This window comes from Macadamia integrifolia, unplaced genomic scaffold, assembly GCF_013358625.1.
Source record: "Macadamia integrifolia cultivar HAES 741 unplaced genomic scaffold, SCU_Mint_v3 scaffold151, whole genome shotgun sequence".
Taxonomy (NCBI): Eukaryota; Viridiplantae; Streptophyta; class Magnoliopsida; order Proteales; family Proteaceae; genus Macadamia; species Macadamia integrifolia.
This window is the reverse complement of record NW_024868240.1, coordinates 64,854-84,657: the sequence shown is the minus strand read 5'-3', so window position 1 is coordinate 84,657 and position 19,804 is coordinate 64,854. Positions and strand designations below refer to the sequence as shown.

The window sequence follows — 19,804 nt, the reverse complement described above, 5'->3', positions numbered from 1 at the left end:
CTTAATCCCGGACACAATCTTTTTTTTTTTTTTTTTTTTTCACGTCACCAATGATCTGCGAAAGCCCTATTTTCATCGTGATTCGGCAGAAGGGTCAGAGTCTAGAGTGGTCTTGATTGGCCATTCTAGCTTCTCATATTATAACAAGAAATAAAGAATGATGAACACAATGCCAATCTAATAGAGACCATTGTCAAATTGTCAAATATCATTCTTTGAAATCTGAATTTTGGCTTGTAAGAGCAGTACCAAGTGCTTTACAAGATTTCACCCCAACAAAAGTAATCAGATCTTGTAGCAAATGGTCAACTTGACAAATGACCATTGGCAGGGCATGTGGCTTCTCTACTCTTTTCTAATGGCTATGAAAAAAGAAAAACAAAAAAGACTACCAAATATCAATTAGCATTTCTATTCTTTACAATTTTTACTGATGCTTGCTAGTGCTTGCTCACAATGACTTGCATGCCACACATTTGCAACCACACGAGAAACTTCAAGCCAATCCTATATAAAAAGACAACCTATGCAATTTTACCAATCAAATGCCAAGAAGTACCCCTTCTCACCCTTATAATTTCTTGGTTGGTAAGGTGGGATCTAGCTTCCTACCTCAGGAAACTCTTCCAAACTAACAGATTTGGTGGCTTATACTTTTCATAACCTCTCCAAGTTGAAATATAATGTTCTTGGCTGAGTAGTGCATGCCCCATCCTACGCTTCATTTGAACTACGAAGAGTTTCACAAGAATTTGGGTCACTGCTTTCTGACCGGTGCGATGCTGGGCGTTAGTGAGGTACAAAATCATGTAGCAGTCTCATCGACTTCTGAATGAAACACAAAACTCGGAAAAGTTGTCGTTATGTCCCTGCAATTTTTTTGTTTGGAGGGGGGGGAGGGATATTAGGGAGGCTTCAATTTTGCCAAAACAAAGATGTGAAGAAGAGAACCTGAAGTAAATGCTTAGAAACTTACCTGAGATAAGGAAGAGTCATAATCTTCATTAAGGATGGATTGTGGGAAACAAAGTCTTGCCATTCGGCTTTATCAATTTTCCCATCCTGATTCACATCTGCCTCCAAAAACGTCTATTCACAGAGTCAAAGATTTTAGTTAAGAAAAGAGTGCAATTGGATGTCTCCCTTCACATGAAAATGCAGATTTAAACATGCCGACACAGTTCCATGGTATCCTAGACTGATTTTTGTTGGGATGATCTCCACATAGACGGTTGTGAAAGATTGACAGAGCCTGGGGTTTACTAGAACTTAAATGACTTCTGACTCCCTATGGTTGGTGTGCTGATTCAAGAATTAAAAACTCAGTTCAGATATGGGATCGGGCTGTGCTGATCCTAACCCAGATCAGCCAATCCGGCCTAATTCTGCTGATACCGTGAGGTACCAGGAAGTAGTATAGGATGGATTGATCTTGGTCGATCCTAAGCTGGTGCATAGTTGATATGCCCCATCAGATCCCAATACTTGAAACGTTTGTTGGAACATTGTCACGACCCGCCCAACATAGGCCCACGGGCCTAGCCCACCAAGCCCATGGACTAAGGCCGGCGCGGTTGCTTAGAAAGGTCTAAGGCCGTGACAACATGCCCATTAACCTACTGCATTGACAGTGCAGATAACGTTACACACTAGTTAGTTCAATAGGCTTTCCTTTCTTTAGGTATAACCATAAACATTAATTCAAGAGGCTTTCCCATCTTAGATAGCATATCGCTTAACAAGGCTATTTTGAAGATCCAAATATGGAATTATCCTGTGAGCTCGGTAGTAGTTCATTAATTGCATGCTTCTAATATGAGACATGGGTTACTACATTACTGGTGTTTCATCATCCATAATTATTCACCTTATCCAGGATTGCTTCGACAGTTTCATCCGCCAATCTCAGTTCTGATTCATAAAGAAGTGCAATTAACATTTGCTTGACCTGTCAAAACAGTATCAAAAAGTATAAAATTGCAGCTGAAAATAAATGAATCAAAGAAAGAATCAGAAAAGTCAGAATCTTCTCTCCATCAAGTCATAGATTTACTAGTAACAGTTATTCAGTGATAAAGCCAATGATAAGAACCACCAGGCTTAAATGCAAATGGCAAGTTTTAAGAAATGGCTAGAATGGTTGTAGCAAGATAAATGGGTTCAACTGTTCCAACTAGATTGAGAACAAAAGAAAGATTACAAGGGGTTAGAGCAAGAGATAAAGACCTAGGTATGGTACAGGGCCTATGGTGCCCATCCATTCTGATATAACTTCCGGCGAAAAAATATAAATATTTTGAAAATTTAAAAAACAAATAAGTGCAATGATAAGACCCCTCCACAAAAGTGAGGCCTCAATTATTTCTTAGGGCAGGCATGTATGTATGTTCTCACACACATGGGCAAAGGTGTAAAAGTAATATTATTATTATTTAGGGAGAGGGTTCTCTGAGCATGCCGCATAGAAGAGTGCACCAATGAGGCAATGAAGTGCGACAAAATGGAATGGTACATTGGAGGGAAGCAGGGCGATTTCATGTGAGAGGAGAGAGATAGACACAGAGGTGCTAGTCTACCCTGCCCCAGTGGCTCAAAGAAACTGTTCCCTATTATTTGAAAAATAAAAAATAAAAAAATAACAAATTATGCACTGAACTAGTAGGAAGCAGTTCTAATAATCACCAAAGTTCTAATGAAGGATCGATCCATGGCAGACTTTTCCTACCATAAGAAGTTTGTGGTTCCAGTGCACTTTCACACATTTCATGAGAGGCACAGGAAATAAAACAAAAGAAAACACACCCAACACACATGAGAGAGAGAGAGAGAGAGAGAGAGAGACCTCCTGTCGCTCAATGAATCCCGTGCCATCCATATCATAAAGCTTAAATGAAACTGCAAATCCATTTCAGATTTAAGAAGTGCACCCAAGCACAAAGTATTCTTCTATTAACCCAAGGGTTTCAATAGCTCTTGTCAACTTACAGTTGATTTTGTCCTCTTCGGGGGCATTGGGATGAAAGACGTTGAGTGCTCGAACAAAGTCACCAAAATCAATGGCTCCCTTTCGCTTAACATCAAAAAGGTCAAAGATCTGCACGTAAAAATAATTGCAAGTTAAAAAAACTACACTACAACATGACCACCATTTCAAAACTAATTACAAGAGTTTCAGAAACAAGAATTTAGTCCAACAGGTGAATCATATCAAAGGAAGAAGCATGGCGAACAGTCCACATTTGAAGCAATAATTCAGCTTAGCTCAAAATCCATTCCAAAAGTCTTCCATAGTATGCCAGTGCCATATTCAGTATTCCTATCTAGCTAACAGTCCCCAAGATTTTTGGATTCAATTTCCACTATAGACTATAACCATGACATACCGTCCAACACTATTACCATACTTTTGGATTCAATTCCTACTAAACCATGACCTACCGTCCAACACTAGCTATTACCATAGTTATCATCCAGACTTTCATTATATGACCCTAGTGCTCCTACTTACTCTCCAGGTCCAGGACTCTTCATACCTTGTCAACCCTTCTTTGGAAGGCTTACTGCACTTTTCCATTAAGCTGCTTCCTGGATGAAATATTACCACTTCCAAAGGGGAATCCAAATTTAGCTTCTGCAACCTAATCATTGTTGCAGCTGGCAGCCGGAAGGGCTGAAGAAAGGGAAGGAAAAAACATAGTATTTTAAAGGTTTACAGCAAGCCATCATCAAGGAGAGTAATTTACCATGGTCAGAAGAAAAGAAACTTCAAGAGCAGCTTCTAACCTTGTATTTATGTGTTCATGTAATTCAATCCCCAAGAGAACACAAGATAATTTTAATTGCTACAGATTTTTATTACTCTTGACTTCTGCTTGCTACACTGCATTTTATTACTCATGAAATCTGCTAGCCCACACTTCATTCCATCATGGAACTTGGCATCGAAGAACACCACCCCTAAGTACTTGGCATTTCAAACATAATAGGACCAACCACAAATACCTCGCCTGCTTGCCTGTGTCCTGATGCTGTTATAGCTATGTCTGAGATGTGTGCTCGTGAATATCTTAATTTTTGGATTTCTTGCTTGCTGTGGTAAGTTTCTGTCCTCCTATTAGGCTTTATACTCTTTAAGCGTTGAGGTTTGACTGTTTTAAGGTAGAAGGGGATTGCCCTTTATATATCATATCTGCCTATATTTATATATTTTTGGTGCATCAGGTAGGCAGCGGGCACTACAGTATTTATCAACCAATCACCTTTTGCATGTATACTATATTATGGTCATTTTATTTAAATAACTAGGAGTTATGTCCTATTGACAATGCTAGGGCGTACCCTATAAGCAACGCGCCGGTTGGCACCCGGATGCGGTGACAAGTAGGTAAGGGTTCTCGCACGGTGGATGAGTGTGGGTGAAGAACCTAGTACGAAAACATAGGTTTAGATTAGCATCTTGGAACATCTCTAACGAGAAGAAGGATTAATATAGCTTACATTCAAGAGAATAGATGGAAGGGTAACAAAGCTAAGGACTTGGATGAATTTAAACTTTCGTATACAGGGGATAGAAGTAATAGAAATGGAGTGGGAATAGTCGTAGATGAAGACTTAAAGAATGAAGTTGTGAATGTTCAAAGATTTGGAGATAGGATTATATCTATTATGCTTGTACTGAAGAAAGAGGTTGTCAATATAATTAGTGCATATGCACCCAAGTAGGATTGGATGAAGTAGTAAGTTACAATTCTGGGGAACACATGGATAGTTTAGGGCAATGTTTTCGCCAAGGAAAAGGGTTGATCTTAATAGACATGTTGAAAGAGACCGTAGAGGCTATGAAGGTGTATATGGAGGTTATGGTTTATGCAAGAGGAATGAAGAGGGGATGTTAGTTTTAGATTTTGCTCTCGCTTATGATTTATCTCTTAGAAACACTTATTTTAAAAAGAGAGGAGCAAAAAGTGGTAAATAAAAATGGGCATCATAGTAGCCAACTAGATTTCTTCCTCACTAGAAGGTCCAATATATTACTACGTAAGGGCAGTAAGGTGATACCCGGGGAGAGCCTATCCACTCAACATAGATGAGTGGTAATGGATATATGCCTCACTCCATAGGATCGTACAGAAGGGAGCCTATTTGACCTAGGATAAGGTGAATGAGCTTAAAGGGGGTTACCTCTTTTTTTTTTTTTTTTTTCCTGCAAAGGTTCACTTGAATTCATTCGTTGATAAAGTGGTCAAACAAGGAAAGTGGGACTCTAAGTGGGACACTAACATGATGTAGAATGAGATGACGACTTATAGTAAGAAGGTTGCTAAAGATTTCCTAGGGGAATCGAAATGTAAACACCATCCCACTAGGAAGACTTGGTGGTGGAATGATGAGGTTCAATAAGCCATTAAGACTAAGAAAACTAGCTTTAAGATTTGGCAAAGGACTAAAGATGTAGAAGATCTAAAAAGGTACAAGTCTACCAAAAATGAAACTAAGAAGAGTGTGGGGAAAGCAAGGGCAAAGAAGTATGAAGGTCTCTATAAACATCTGAGCACAAAGGAAGGATAAAAAGCTATCAATAAGATAGCTAAAATGAGATAAATGAAAACTAGAGATTTCAACCATGTTAAATGAATTAAAAGTGATGGCAGTAAAGTGGTAGTAAGGGCTGAGGACAATATGAAGAGATGGGAAGAGTATTTTTACGGCCTACAAAATGGAGTCATTACAACTGAGAGTGGCTTGGAAGACTGCATTACTCATCAAGACACCACACACCAAAGTATTGTAGCTTTGAAGTTAAAGAAGTCTTGAAAAAGATGAAAGTAGGCTAGACACTAGACCCAGATGAGATCCCAATAGAAGAGTGGAAGAGCTTAGGATTATGTGGTGTATCTTGGTTAACCAAACTGTTTAACAATACTATGAGCACAAGGAAAATGCTAGATGAATGGAGGACTGTAGTTCCGATCTACAAAAATAAAGGTGATATTCGTAGCTGCAATAACCATAGCAGCATAAAACTAATGAGTTATACCATGAAATTATGGAAGAAGGTTATTGAAACCCAACTAAGAAGAAAAACTAGCATATTAGAGAACCAATTTGGTTTTATGCCAGGTAGATCCACGATAGAAGCTATTTACTTACTCAAGAGGCTCATGGAAAGATTTAAGAGTTTACAAGATTTATATGGTCTTTATTGACCTAGAAAAAGATTATGACATAGTCCCTAGAGAGTTAATCTGTCATGTACCAGAGAAGAGAAAAGTATCGAGTACGTATGTGGATACAATTAAGGATAAGAATGAGGGCGTGGTGACCGGAGACTAATGTACCATCTAATTTTCAATCATGCGGCATTCGCACCTTGACATACTAAAACGACTGCCATTATTGGTATCAAACCAATAGCGATTCATACAAGCTAAATCTTCAAATCGATAATTGACCCAAAGAAAGAACTAAAATTTCATGTGAATGAATTTATCTCTATCTCTATCAACATCTTTGTCCTCATTCAAAAATTGACCACAGTTCCTTATGTTGTTCCTATTAGTGTGAGAACAGTGGGAGGCCAAGGTAGTTAATTCTCAATTAAAATTGGTTACATCAAGGATCATATTTAAGCCCTTATTTGTTTGCGCTTATCATGGATGATTTAACCAAGAATGTTCAAGATGAGGTTTCATAGTGTATGTTTTTTGCTGATGATATTGTTTTGGTGGATGAGACAAAATAGGGATTAACAATAAGTTAAAGTTATGGAGATCAATCTTGGAATCAAGAGATTTAAGATAAGTAGAACGAATACAAAGTACATGGTTTAGTTACACTAAGACAAATAACAAAATGGTGAAAACTGAGGAGAGAGATACCACAAAATGATTATTTTATAAAAATTCTGACATCAATCATAAATAAAGAAGGTGATATAGAACATGATGTTTCACAAAATATTAAAGTGGGATGGATGAAGTAGAGAGGTGCGTTCGGAGTGTTGTGTGATCAATGTATTCCTTAAGAGCTTAAAGGAAAATTCTATAGGACAATAGTATGAACAACTATGACGTATGGGGTGGAATGTTGGGCAATTTATAAGCGTCATATAGATAAGTGTTGCAGAGATGAGGATACTAGGAAGGATAAAGTAAGGAATGACCATATTAGAGTTGATTTGGGAGTTACCAATACATGATAAGCTGTGAGAAAGTCTTTTGAAGTGACATGCCCATGTTCGACGGAGGCCTTGGAATGCACCAATAAGGAGGAGCGATCTGATTCAGATTGAAGAAACTAAAAGAGCTATAGGCAAGCCTTAAATGACCATAGGAGAAGTAATGAGGAAAGCCATGTAGTCGACCCCATTTAGACGGGATATTATTGAATTGTTGTTGTGTTGCTGTGTTGTTTTCATTTACTATTATTATTAATCTTTTGTCTTTGCACAGATCCATGTAGCCCACCCCATTTAGTGGGGATAAGGCTGAGTTGTTGGTGTTGGACCTTGATTTCCCACTTTGATAGGCATCATAATGCTTTGATTCCATAAAGACTGAGAAAGACTGATTTCTATTATGAGAATCTAACTCAGTTAGACTTTCAAGTCTTGCAACTTAAGAATGGCCATAACAATCTCAACCATCTTTTCATATGAGAATGATGTTCCGAACAAATAAAAATTTCTATAATCAAACTACAACCCCTAAGGCATATCACAGAGTTTCTTGGTTGATTATCCATGTTTCAGAAAGACTAAGGGAAAGCCTAATCCTGGCCTTTATCCTATGACCTTTTAGTTTACTAGAACAATACCACCCAAGACTCATGAGCTCTCTTTCAGAATGACAGGCTTGTTTTGCATTTTAGTGAACCCTGTTTCCTTCAGAGGCATATAGGTTAATGCTCTCTCCACATTGATGATCATCTGGATTATTGATGGAAAGGATGTGCTGAACAAACCAACATTGCCTAAGTTGGAATAACCATGGGAATTTCAGAGGAATTCGTATGGTCCTCAGTTGGAGCCATCAAGTGTCTCGAAGATTTAGAGCCAAAGCCAATTGATGGCCTTTCAGAAGCAGCTGAGACTAACAAATTTATTATCTATATAATTGGATCCTGGTTCCAACATATGTACACAGGATCATATGGCCAATTCTCCACACTGATGACAGCCTGGATCATCAACATCTATAGAAGGTTCAAAAAGACTAAGAAAGTCTGTCTCATGAGATGTTCTTGGAGTGCTTCATGTAAGCAAGAGTAATTGATCAATTCCTCTCACTCCACCCCAAACTAGCCAGCCTCTGTTCACCCAATGTAATGGTTTGGGTAGGAGGATGAAGAGACCATTTACTAAAATGAGAAGATGAAACAGAAGAGGAAATTTTTGGGAACCACTGAATGAACTGATAAATATGCCAGTGATGTTCCATTTTAACAGAACTGGGGAAATTTGACATTGATTTTAACATTCCTTATTTAGATATTCATAATAAGCTCAATCCTAATTCAAACAGCTATCCAATTTATGGTTCAATTTCAGCATGATCATTTGGAGTAAAACTGATTTATGGTCCAATATCAACATGGTCATTTGGAGTGATCCTGATTTCACTTTGAGAAAGTATAATTGATAATAGATCTCGCTCCAATTCATCCAAAAAAAACAAAGATCTCCTCTAACACTCAATACATAAAAAGTATTCATTTAAACATGCCTTAAATTTTCAGATTCTCCTCAAAGCCTAATCTTGATTCAAACAGCTGTCCAACATCAGTGTAATTTCAGTATGATTGTCTGGAATAATATAGAGTGCACTTTGAGAGCGTGTAAATATGAATGGATGTGGTTCTGTTAAAGAATGCAAAAATAATATTCATTTTAGTATTCCCTAAGATTTTAGATTTTCCTGACAAGCCCAATCTTGATTCAAAAAGCTATCCAGCCTATAGTTCAATTTCAGAATGATCAGCTAGAAAAATACAGAGTTCAAGTTGAGGAAGTGTAACTATGGATAGATCTGATTCTTGTCTAACAATTAAAGAATGCAACAAAAGTATAAAATAAAATACCCGATTTGCGAAAAGGTTATCCTTCTTTTTGTTCTTAAATAGAGCTAACTGAAACTCTTCCTGCATATAAAATAGAAACAAAAAATAATATCATCCACTAATTAACTTCTTACATTGTTGAGATTTCTGAAACTTAAAAGCACTACAGAATTATCAAAAAAAATGAACAATTACACTTTGTAGGTTTTATTCCGAAAAGCTCATATCAAAAGAAAATTAATATATTTAATGTCAAGAACAGTAATGAACAACTCACTATCATGCATATAGCTATTCCTTCCTGATTCATTTATAATGCAATTATAAAATATGACTTAGCTACAAGTTAATAAAGTTATAAAACATACGACCGCAGGAGGGCATCATACTTACAAGTATTTTTTTTTTCTCAACAGGAAGAAAAATCTGGTTGAGTTTATTTTTAATAATATATGCTGTTCATATATCTACAAATTTCACTATCAACAAAATACGTTGTGTTTTACACTGCATCCTGTCTTCTTTTTGACCATTCTGTTTCCAGGCATGTTAATCGATATGATGTTGCATTATGAAACAATATACCCTTTAAAACATTGCTATGACAAATATATATTTCTAAATTTCCAAAACGATTTATACGAAATGACACCCCCCACCATATTTTCCCATCCCTATATTTACTATATATGTGTAAATATATAGTAAAAAAGGCACACACAAAAACATGCTTGATATCTTCTCCAAAATGTTCTACAAGTTCCTTTTTTCTCATCAGAAGAGCCAGCCAAGCACACTGGTGACATCCTAACCAAACTTGCGAAATACCTGGCCAATAGAAGACACAAATCTCACAGAAGAGAAAAAAGATACAAGTCGGCACACATTTATTCACCAGTAGCAATCCACTTTCTTCAAGTTATCCAATGCAAAACACTTTCCAAGGAAGTCATTCAGATAGCGTCATTGTTGGCAGCACAGACCTTCCTCAAACTCTTCCAGATGAATATCTCTAAATATCCTTTTTTCGAAAGTATTGTAATATACATCACAAAAAATTTTCCACCTTCATCCACTCTGCTAACGATGACAATACAACAACAATAACAACTCAGTCTTATTCCAACTGAATGGGAGCGGCTTCTGCTATGGATGAGTGGATGACAATACACATACAAAATATTTTCTTTCCGTTTTGAAAAACTGATTTTCTCCTATTTGATTGCCTTTAGTCTAGGGCACATCTCATAAAAGCCTACCATCTTCACCCTATTTATCCTCAAGGAAAGGAAATATAGAGATCCTACAGGAGTCCCAATACACTCTCATATTCCCCCCCCCCCACCAACTATCTCTAAATGGCATAATCCTTATAACTAAATCTCCACAACCATTACCCAAGAGATCTCTTATTCGTTAGTTTCAAGACCCAGCAACAGAGACCCAAACTTCTTCTGCTGCTGACCTTTCTCAGTCCCATGCTCTTAGTTCTTCGCTTCTACAACTATTCCACATACCACAACCAACTAGAGAACAAACCAGATTAATGCACTTTTTTTTTTTTGGGGGGGGGGGGGGGGAGGTAAAACTTAGTTGACTCAAAACTAACTTATCAGTCAATACATGAAAATCATTCAATTGTTTGCCTACTTTATATCCTCAGAGTTGGGAAATATTTCTTCGTTACACAGAATGGTTATAGCAGAATTTCACAACTTTTTCTTTGGGGGGGAGGGGGGTGAAATATTAGGTTTCAAATTTTATTTTAATTCAGAAAGTCTGTTTCTCTTCTCTATAGTTGGTGTAAGGAACAACAGAGTTGAGTTGAGACTTTCATTTTCTTTATTAATGAATGTAAGTAGTACAATCTACCGGGTTGGAATGTTAGTTTGAATAAATAAATCATGTTAAGGCTCATTTCAGGTAAAGAGTTTGGATTTGAGATTTTGAAATCTTCTGAGATTTTCTGATAGACCAGCCAAAGAATTTCAAGGAAATCTTCGACTGAAACCTTGAATGTTTATAGTTCAACAAAGTTGGCTTGCAAATCTGGGGTTGCATTATTGAGCTGACATTTCGAATCCCCTTCCCCCTTCAGACGTTGCAGTAGCACAGGTAAGGGAAATCTCTGCAAGGTAATTTTACAAACACATGGTAGGCTGTTGAATTTGAGAATTACAGATTACAAGGGAATCAGTCAACGCCTTGTTATTTAACAAAGGAAGAATAAACTTTAGACAGGATTAAGGCTAGGGTTTTCAAGGTATAACATGGATAAACTAGGGATTCAATTTGAAAATAGATTCAGGGTTTTACTGTTCCGGTGGACGGATATTGAAATTTATTTACAGGCTATGGAAAACAGTTTGGAGATTATAGGGTCTAGAGCGAATCTAGGATTTCATGGTTGATAGTTGAGATGGCAACTAGTGTTTACTCTTATGTAGACTCTACCACTCTAAAGTGAGGCAATGAAGTAAGGTTTTTAGGGGAGAATTAAAAGAAAAGAAGAAATTGAAGAAACAGATCAGATTTAATGCAAAATAAAAGAAATGAGAGAACACATTAAATATCATGTACCTAGGGTCAAACCACAAGCTGAAGCACAAAAACACAAAAGTCCTCTGCAAAAATTGTGATGTAATTCCATTTTGCCTCCCAACTCCTCTTACTATGGGATCAAATTAGACAATATTCCTAGGAAGAAGTGAACATAAAAAACAAGAAGCTAGACTAACCCATACTTGGCCTAAACATGCTTCAGACAGCTTATAATTAGCTTAAAAAAATAAACCACTTTATGCCAAATCGATTCTGAAACAACCCTGACTTTGACCAAAATTGCAAAATCAAAACCAATAGAGAGACTTGAAAAAACAGCTAAATGACAAAACCAAGGTGGGCATACCACAAAGGTTGCCATCCCTTATAGTTAATGCCTCAGCTGAGGTGAATTGGGTTCCTGGTGTCAGCATAATTATTAAGGCGGTAAGGCGATGGAGGCATTTAAGGGTCTTTTAGAGCGCCTTAGCGATAAGGCGGGCATAAAGCGTCGCCTTATTGACTAAAGTGTTCCTATGTAATTTTTTTTATAAAACCATTCTATTTGACTCAAATCCTAGTTAAATCCTATTACTCATGCTAAATAAATATTAAAGGTTCATACTTCATACCAATGCATTATACCAACGTGTAAAATTGATTGAGGGGTTTATACATTATACATACATATAACCTTTTTAAAAAGTAAGAAGAGATAGGAACAGAGCTCATCGTAGTCTTCAACAGAGTGAAGAACAGAAGAAAAAAAAATCAGGTACTTTGTATGAAGAACAGAAGAATAATGAAGAAGAAAGAAGGGAAAAAAAAAGACAAGTACAGAGTTGAGTTAACTGGACGCTGAAGAAGAGTGAAGAACTGAAGTACAGAAGAAAGAAAAAAGGAAAAAAAGGTACTGTATGATGAACAGAAGAAGAAAGAAGAGAAAAAAAAGGGTACAAAGCTCATCAAGGTTGAAGAAGAGAAGAGAGAAGAACAAAATTAAAAAAAAAAAAAAAAAGAAGGGTACCGTCTGAAGAAGTGAAGAATAGAAGAAGAAGAAACAAAAAAAAAATATTGTATCAGAAGAAGAAGAAAGAAGCGAGAAGAAAGAAAAACACTCACCGTAGCATGAACAAGAAATAAGATTAGAAAAACGAAAAAAAAACCAAAAACCAAAAATTTACCTGTAGAGGGGGTACGATTGTTCGCCGGAGTAACCTCACCGCTGCCAAAGAAGAAAGAAGAAGCCGGAGCAAGATCGAAGGAGTTCCTGGGGGGTACGATTGATCGCCTGATTCTTCCTTCTCAAAACCCTTGATTCAAAAGTCCAAACCCTTTGTGAGAATTGTGTTTTGGTTTTTTTGGTGGAGTACTTCAGTTGTTAGAAGCTGATCCCATGCATCTCAAGTGCATTCAAGACCATACATCTACCAATCAAAAATCGATATTTGGATTCTATCTAAAGTAGTTTTAAAAAAGTATTAAATTCTAAAATGTTCATAAGACGCCCGCTTTGTGTATAAGGCGTCATAAGGCGTCGCCTTATATCGCCTTATCTCATGATGCGGTCGCCTTACATGATACTTTTAATGCGTGCTACTGCCTTACGGCCTTTGGACCGCATCAATGCCTTACTAGCGCCTTAATAACTATGGTTGTCAGCAACCATTTTCTTTCATTTTTATGCATCCTTTTTCTTTTTGGAGGCAAATTAATCACAAGTTTCTAAGGAATGCATAAAATAGGCTTTTACCACAATACATTGGTGCCCCAACATAGAGGATCCTTTAAGTAGGATTAAAGCTAGAAGCTTCAGCATTGCAGTGACATCATTGAAGTTATCTAAAATGAGAAAGTCAGTATCTCCACCATCGATTGCAATGTCATTCAAAGCTTCATAACAGAATCGGAGTGAGGCAGTAGCTCATTCAATTTAGTAACTCATCGACTGATTTCTTCAAGCTCTTCTATGATCTCGTTGTTGGATGATTAACATATGGCATATCCTCCCCCTTCATTAAATCGTCTGGTAAAGTCACTTAGAATAATTGGGTTGGTAGTTTTCCTTAACTGCTGGAATTCGACCTTATTGTTAAGACATAATAAGTACTCAGAAAACAGTAATGCAGTTCAGGGTTCTAGAAAAAGATTCTAGCACCAAGAACTACAATTATACCAAAATCTATATAGAATCATTAGGATATATCAGGGGCAAATATTGGATGAGACAAAACTAGAATAAGGAAGATGACCAAATCTAACAATCAGAAAATTGAACCAGAAACAAGGGTTACACTTGGTGTGGAATGAATGAAGAGAAGTAAGAAGAAGAAAAATAGTTGAAAAGAAGGGACTAAGATCACAACTGATAAAAGCATATCAGGAGGAGGAGGAAGAAATCAGGCCTGGGATACCAATCCCATATGCACTGCTCAACAACACCAAAACTCTTGAAAAAAACTTAAATTTCTTTACTCAAAATATCCTTAATTGATGGTATATTACATATATAAATACCTGAAATCCTAAATTGACTCATAAAATGACTCCTAATCTCTTGCACACTCGATTAAATAAATAAAATCAAAACATAACCCTTAAAAGCTATTTAAGTATCCTAATCTAACTTAAACACTTAACTACTAATCCCTTATACCAACCTTACCCCTCACTTTATGAGCATATAAATTAGGCCAATTACGATGAAAGTCAAAAAAAATAAATAAAGGCCCAAGTATAATGTAACCTACCCAAACGTCAATCTCAGCCCATTGGACTGCCACTAACACCTTGTGTGTAATACCCCACCCCCAAAATTACCCCATTCAATTACCCCAAGAGACAAAGAGAGGAAGTGAGAGGAAGATGGAGTGGACCCACATGTCCCCTCACCCTCTCCATTTATTCACATGAAACAAAAAGAAAAATAAAAGAAAGGAGAGAGAGAGAGAGATGAGAGTGATGTGGGACTGAAAGTGATGGAGGAGAAGCTAAAAAAGAGTAAGTGGGGAAAGAAGAAGAAAGAAGAAGAGTGGGAGGGGATTTATATCACATAAGAGGAAGAGTGAGCGTTAAAAGAGGGAGAAAGATAGTGGAAAGAGAGAGGAAGGTGGGGTGGACCTACGTGTTCCCCACTCCATACCTCCTCACTTATTAGCTAAGAAATTCTCTCAGATATAAGGAAGGAGGGGAAAGAAAGAAAAGAAAGAAGCAAAGGAAGAGAGAAATGAGAGAATAGAAGAGATAGAGGAGAAGAAGATATATAGAGATCGAGGGAGGAAGATGAGAGACCGAGAACCAAAGAAGGGAGATGAGGAAGCAGAGTATGGAGAAGGTTTGTGTATAGGTAGTTGCACACCAGTGTAAGTGGAGCTTGCCATGATTTACCTGTTATGCATGAATTATCTATAGTATGTGTGTATGCTATGATGGTTTTAAGCATAGTTTTCAACTATGAAAAGGGCATCGGTTCGTCAAAGTCATTTCCAACAAAGGGACTACTAAGGATAATGGGGTCTTCCAATGTTCACCCTACTAGTATGGGACAATAGGGGAGGACACCAAGGGTTCCATAAATATCCCGCTCCACCCGAATGTTGAAATTGACAGTGAAGACTGGATGCAAGATTATATAAATGATTTATATTGGTTTCTATGAATGGGCAATGGACATACATGTCAAGAAACGAGGAGGTGAAACCTATGTCAAGATGCTACTCAGATCCTTTGAGCTCCGTAGGATGAAAGCAAAAGAAAGGAGAGGAGTTGAGACAAGTCAATGAACTACCTGGTGAGGCGATATGGACAAGAGATTTTATCATATTATGAAAGATACTTTTTATGCATGTATGAGAAAAGTATGAGAAAATGTATCATTGTAACAAGTGTGATTATGTCATGTTCCATCTTACTGAGCTAATTCTCTTTAGCTCACCCCATTACATATTTATGTCTCACAGATCTGGTGTGGTTTGGTTCAGAGGAAGGACCAATTGAGGAAATGTATTTTTGAGAATTAACTTTATTTCATTGTATTTTTTACACAAGGTACATGATGTGTATTGGGTTTATGGAGATTTCACTAATACATTTGAGCTTATGGTGGGATTTTATGTATATCTGATGTAATTTAATCACAGTGTGTAGCGAGAGCGTGGAGGGCCTTGTAAATAGTAGGGTGAATAGTAGAGGAGGACCCATGATTAGTTCATCAAGGTTTTGAGGTTTTAAATTTGATCAGTTATTTTTATGCAGTTATTTAAAGGTGGCCCACAAGGGCCTGCACCCATATCTCACCCGGATTTGGGGGCGTTACATTGTGGGTCTCCTAAGCTTGCACATAGGCCTCCATACGAAATTAATGTCTAATGCAAGGCATCAAACAATCTCATTAAAACTTTCACTATCAATTCTTCTCGATGGAAGCAAGCTAATGCTTACATGATTGTATTATTTGGAGGCTAGACAAAACAACAATAAGACCCCAGCTGTTAGCAACACATATGCTAGTACTGCAGCCACCACGTACTAGAGAATATTGGACAACATAAATGCAACAGAGGCCTGGGGATGCGCTAGTAAGGAGTGAGCTGATTCATATTGAAGGAGCTAAAAGAGCTAGGGGTAGACCTATAATGATCATAGAAGTGGTGAAGAAAGAAATGCATAATCTAAGCCTTGTCCCAAGTATGACCTCGAATAGATCTGATTGGAAGGTAAGAATCCATATAGCCGACTCCATTTAGGTGAGGTTTTACTGATTTGTTGTGTTTGTGTCTTTCCCCTTTTATTTCTATTTTTCCTTTTGATATCTTTGGTTGGCTCCATGTAGCTGACCCCATTTGAGATAAGGCTGAGTTTGTGTTGAAATGCCTGAACAGCAATTGATAGACTGATTAACAATTCTAAAAGGAATCACATATAATATTAGTATACATTTTGTTTTCTTTCTTTAGTTTGCACAGGACATGACAACAAAACCTCCAACAACGGCAGTTTCTTAATGAACATAATATATGGTTACCAAATAAATTATGGTCAGGATGAAAAGGGTAACAAATGAGAAACAACGTATCAGGGAATAGTGTGACTAACAGAACTGAAACATGCGACACAATAGACATACCAATTGTCTTTCATAAAAGAAAAAGAAACAACTAATCAAGAACAATTTAAGTGCATATTATGTGATCTTCAGTATATATAAACATTCAGATATGTGTTACCTTGTTTATTAGCCCATCATCAATCACAGAACTGCTAATACTCTTGAACAGCTCAAATAGTGCTTCAACTTCACTGACAGTGACTGAAAAATTAAGAACAATAAAAACAGTTGCCCACATTTCAGAGAAGCATTAACTGGAGTGTGCAAGACCCCATTTCAATATCTGAAATAAAATAAGACATACATGGTTTCTTCTTAAAACTGATTGCAGATTGCCATTTTCTCATGGAAAGCCATGAAGTCATTGATCTATGAATATGCATTTTTATGTGCATGGGAGAAATGGATTCCGTTTACCACTTATTTTTACATTTTTAATTTATGCACGTGTTCTTTAGCGCCTTCCTTTTCGAGTATGGTATTTTAGAGGGTTAAATATAGATCTCTCATTACTATGCTTGGGAATTGGAACTCAAAATCCGGGACTACAAATATAAAAAATAATAAAATATAACCCCAGATAAAATAAAGTGGTGAAATTTGTTAGAAAAAGATAGTTAAAATTATAAACTGAGTTGAATCCACATAAGGGATTGCCTCTAATTCTAAAAATTTCACAATCTTTTGACTCCCAAAAGGTAAATAATTAAAATACCGCACGGTTATTGATATTCAATCATAATGGCAGAAGTTGTATATTCATCCATCTGGATGAATTGTTTTCATTGTACGGAGACATCACCTGGCTTTTGAAAATTAGCTAAGGGCCATCTGGGAAGTCATTTTCCCATTTAATAGGATATATCATTACTCACCACACTCCCCCTCCTCCACCACCCCACACCCCACACCCCACACCCCTCCCCCCGATTCAAAGGAAAAGTGTGAGGATATGACTGGAAGCCTACTTCAAAGGATTTGAAGACAACGAAGTGATTCAATTAGAGTGTTAAAGGATGCTACAACAAGTTTAACAATTCAAAGAGTCCACAGAGTTTAGAAGAAGCTGGAACATAGGTAAATCAAGAAACACTTAGATATTTCTGTCAAGAGATGGTCCAAAATATATCAAGACGCATGACAGTCATCATCAGGGGATGATAAGTATTCATGAGCAGATGTCTTTACTATACCTCCAAAAGGTCCAGCAATAAGCAGAAGTTTGAAAAGTTTTATTGCTTCTGAAAATATTCATACATCAGCACAATCGATCTCTAATCCACCATCTCCCCACCCACCAACACCCACACCCCCAACCCCAGGAAACAAAAAAAAAAAGAAGGAAAAACTGTATCAATACCAGGCACCAGACTCTATTGTTGGATTTGCTAATTTTTTTTACAGGTTTTAGTGTGTATACTAATGCAAGATTGGACTTTCTTGCATGGTATTTTAATTTGAAAATCCCATTAGTGAATGAGATGAGATCCCCAAGTACTTGTTGCATTGATTCTCCCAGCTAGGGTCATGCTTTCACTTTTTCTTGCCTCTGAAATAAAAGGTTTTTTAACTCATAATTTTCAGTGTATCTATTGAAGAAATAATAGAAACTTATGATTCTCCTTGTGAGTCCAAATATGGTTGTATGAAAATTTGCAAATCAGATTACTGGATGTGATTTAATAGCCCTGATCCTCAGAACTTGTGTATGTTTCTTTACATTTTTGTTTCCTAAAATATCAAAGGTTTTTGTCAATTTGTTATGCTCTTCTCAGCTTGATTAACATACAAGGTTAAGAGGTTAGATTTCTTGAAACAGTATCCCTCCGCCTCATTAATATGGTTAACCAAGTCGTTAAACTTGAGCAGAACTTACTACATGCATAAATGAAACTGTACAAGGCATAGCCATAGTTCCTGCATACCATTGTCAGAAACCATTATCTATCATTTCAAAAAAAAAAAAAAAAAAAAATTCAATCCTGCACCAAATAAAAAAAAAAAAAAAAAAAAAAAAAAAAAAAAAAAAAAAAAAAAAAAAAAAAAAAAAAAAACTTAGAAGAAGACTTACAAGCTGTCTGTGAAGCGAGGATAACAGGGTCCTCATGACCCGGGAAAGGCTTTCTAGCTGTGGACGGGAAGCAGCCCATTTACCAAAAAAAGCAAAAGGCCACCCACCAGACTACAGCCCTAGTTTTCACCTTTGTTCATCAAGAAACATCCCAACCTAGCCAAAAAACATAAAACCCTCCAAAATTCAAACATCGAGTAACATCCAAATAACAACATTAAAACAACCATCTTCAATTATAAAGTAATATACTATAGCATCCCAAAATCCCAATTTCTATATATATATCAGATATCCCTACCACCATAAAGAATCGTTATTTGGTTCCAAAATCTTTCAATCCAAAGCACCTCATTTTCAACGAAAGATCGAAAAAATCAACATAAAAAAAGTAACATTTTCTGGGTTTAAGGAAAGATCGAGACTTACAGTAAGGGGAACTCGGCGACGAACCGCGTTTCTACCTGAGAGAGAGAGAGAGAGAGAGAGAGAGAGAAGGGAGGGGAGTAGTAAAGAGGGTTTAAGCTTTAAACTTAAAAACGATTGGTGATGTTCGCTTTGGGAGAGCGATCGGACGGATGGGATTCAGTCGATGAACTGACACTCCGTGAATTCTGCAAACACTGTCGAAAACGAACACCCCTCAGAGCCCTCACTAATAACGAGGAGAATCCGTGGTGGGTTTTTGGACCTGTAGAAGAACACTCTCTCTCTCTCTCTCTCTCTCTGCTTCTGTGCTCACCAATAACTAGGAACGTTTTTCCCTCAATGGAACGAGTGAGAGGGAGACCAGTACAGTCGAGCGCATCTCACGTTATAGTCCCATTTTATAAATAGTATAAAAGGGGATTAATCTGTGTAAGAAAGAGTAGAAGAACGCGTGATGAGTCCAAAAAGCATGCATAAGGCCATTAAGTCCACCATTATTATCATTATATGCATGCTTTGTGAGTTTGATCTTTCATAGCAAAACATCAAACCTACTGTTTTCAAGTGACAACTGATATGAATTTTGAAGAGTATGATGT

General features: G+C 37.0%; 1 protein-coding gene across 1 annotated transcript; it reads right to left on the bottom strand.

Annotated features, from left to right (window-relative positions):
* Nucleotides 1-373: 373 nt before the first annotated feature.
* LOC122064059 (calcineurin B-like protein 1) lies at nt 374-19,595 on the bottom strand. Its single transcript, XM_042627755.1, has 9 exons — nt 19,206-19,595; nt 18,777-18,932; nt 16,824-16,906; nt 9,079-9,138; nt 2,986-3,094; nt 2,843-2,895; nt 1,868-1,948; nt 977-1,089; nt 374-869 (listed from the first exon to the last, which is right to left on the bottom strand). The coding sequence occupies exons 2-9, from the start codon at nt 18,853-18,855 to the stop codon at nt 806-808; spliced, it is 642 nt and encodes a 213-aa protein (XP_042483689.1). The 5' UTR covers nt 18,856-18,932; nt 19,206-19,595; the 3' UTR covers nt 374-805.
* Between the last annotated feature and the right edge of the window lie 209 nt (nt 19,596-19,804).

What these genes read in the sequence shown, in the direction of transcription:
- LOC122064059 (XM_042627755.1), bottom strand. Translation starts at nt 18,855, where the DNA reads ATGGGCTGCTTCCCGTCCACAGCTAGAAAGCCTTTCCCGGGTCATGAG. An exon ending in CCTCGCTTCACAGACAGCTT is followed by an intron (nt 16,907 to 18,776) that starts GTAAGTCTTCTT and finishes TTAATTTTTCAG; the next exon opens with TCACTGTCAGTGAAGTTGAA. An exon ending in ATAACCTTTTCGCAAATCGG is followed by an intron (nt 3,095 to 9,078) that starts GTATTTTATTTT and finishes TTTTACGTGCAG; the next exon opens with ATCTTTGACCTTTTTGATGT.